General features: G+C 43.0%; 1 protein-coding gene across 1 annotated transcript; it reads left to right on the top strand.

The window, feature by feature from the left end:
* The first annotated feature begins 337 nt into the window (after nucleotides 1–337).
* Nucleotides 338–1,055, top strand: SCP2D1 (SCP2 sterol binding domain containing 1). The gene has a single exon (XM_050950279.1). The coding sequence runs from the start codon at nucleotides 338–340 to the stop codon at nucleotides 809–811; it is 474 nt and encodes a 157-aa protein (XP_050806236.1). The 3' UTR covers nucleotides 812–1,055.
* The last annotated feature ends 470 nt before the right edge of the window (nucleotides 1,056–1,525 follow it).

Raw genomic sequence — 1,525 nt, 5'->3', positions numbered from 1 at the left:
AGTAAAAAGCATGAAATGTGACATTAAATGCAACCCTCCCCAAATTTTAACACTGTAAAGCATTAACCAATAGAACTACAGTATGCAAATGAACTAATACTTTATGCTGATTGGCTGGGTTACCTCTGATGTCACAATGCCACCACCCAACAATGATTTCACATTATTGAAAAAATTTAAATACCTTTTATACCAAAGCAGAAGGCAAGGTTTACGAAGGAAACACAGTGACATAAAAAAGTACTGTACAATAATCAGCAGACAGACAAATCAGACAACGATTTCCTTTTGGCATCTTGAGGTCAAATTGTAGTCTGTAGAAAATCTGCAAAGAGAGATGTGGAAGGAAAGAAAGAAAATGTACCTTCAGACTAAGATCAAAGAGACAGAAGAAGCCACTGGCTCAGGCTCCTATGTGACTCTGACATCCACCTCTGCTAAACCTTCAGGGAAAGCCGCCAGCCTCCAGAGTGATCTTATATTTGAGGAAATCGGTCACCGCATCAAGGAAATGGGAAGCCAGCTGGTCAAGAAAGTGAATGCCATATTTCAGTGGGACATCACTAGAGATGGAAAAATGGTGGTGCAGTGGACTCTTGACTTAAAGACTGGCTCTGGAGAGATCTATCAAGGAGCTTCACGTTGTCCTGCTGACACAGTCTTCACCCTTTCCGATCATGATTTCATGCAGTTGGTCCTGGGCAAGATTAAGCCCCGTAGGGCATTCTTTGTTGGCAGGCTGAAGGTAAGAGGCAACATCATGTTGGGTCAGAAGCTGGAGATGATTCTTAAAAATCATGCTAAACTCTGAGATGCACTGTGCCTTACTGGTGGCAAGAACGGCCAAGACTGAATTCCTTTTGTCATACAGCAAAGTTGCTCACAATGGAGACTGAAAAAAGCACATCCTATTTTAATGCAAATCCTTACTATTCAAGTTTGGAGACATCTACAGCTAATTTGTTTGCTCAATTATTATTGTTACAGTAAACTGGGAGTTAATAGCATAATGCACTACTTCTCTCACTGGTCCTCAATGGAATCTGTCTTCATGCATTTGCTTAGCCACAGCAAGCATATGGAATGCATACAGTGCTTTTCATTTCAGTCGCAGGAAAGTATATGTCTGCTGCTCTGAAGTTCAGGAAAGAGGGTTCACATCCTGAGCTTCCAAAGATGACTGGGGCTGGGAGCTCTGCCGTCATCATCTGCTCAGAGAAGGTTTTGAACCTCCAATGTTCCTCCACAGCCAAATGGGAAAGTAGTGGTGAGACACTGTGCCAGATTCAGCACTGGGGTAACTCCATTGAACACTGGGGATGAATATGGCCCATTGAGACATGTATAAGAGGGACTTGTGGCCAGTACTTTTAACCAGAGGGAGGTCACTGCAACATGGGTTTGTGGAGGCGGGTGGGGGAGACAGGTACCAGTAAATAGTAAAATTGAGGGAAAGATGTAACCTGGGACAATCTCTAAACATAGGGAGATCACTCCTGGAACATTTCATTAAGGTGTGTTCAAC

Source organism: Gopherus flavomarginatus, chromosome 4, assembly GCF_025201925.1.
Source record: "Gopherus flavomarginatus isolate rGopFla2 chromosome 4, rGopFla2.mat.asm, whole genome shotgun sequence".
Taxonomy (NCBI): Eukaryota; Metazoa; Chordata; order Testudines; family Testudinidae; genus Gopherus; species Gopherus flavomarginatus.
Note: the sequence above shows the minus strand (reverse complement) of the source record. Positions and strands in the feature narration are given on the sequence as shown.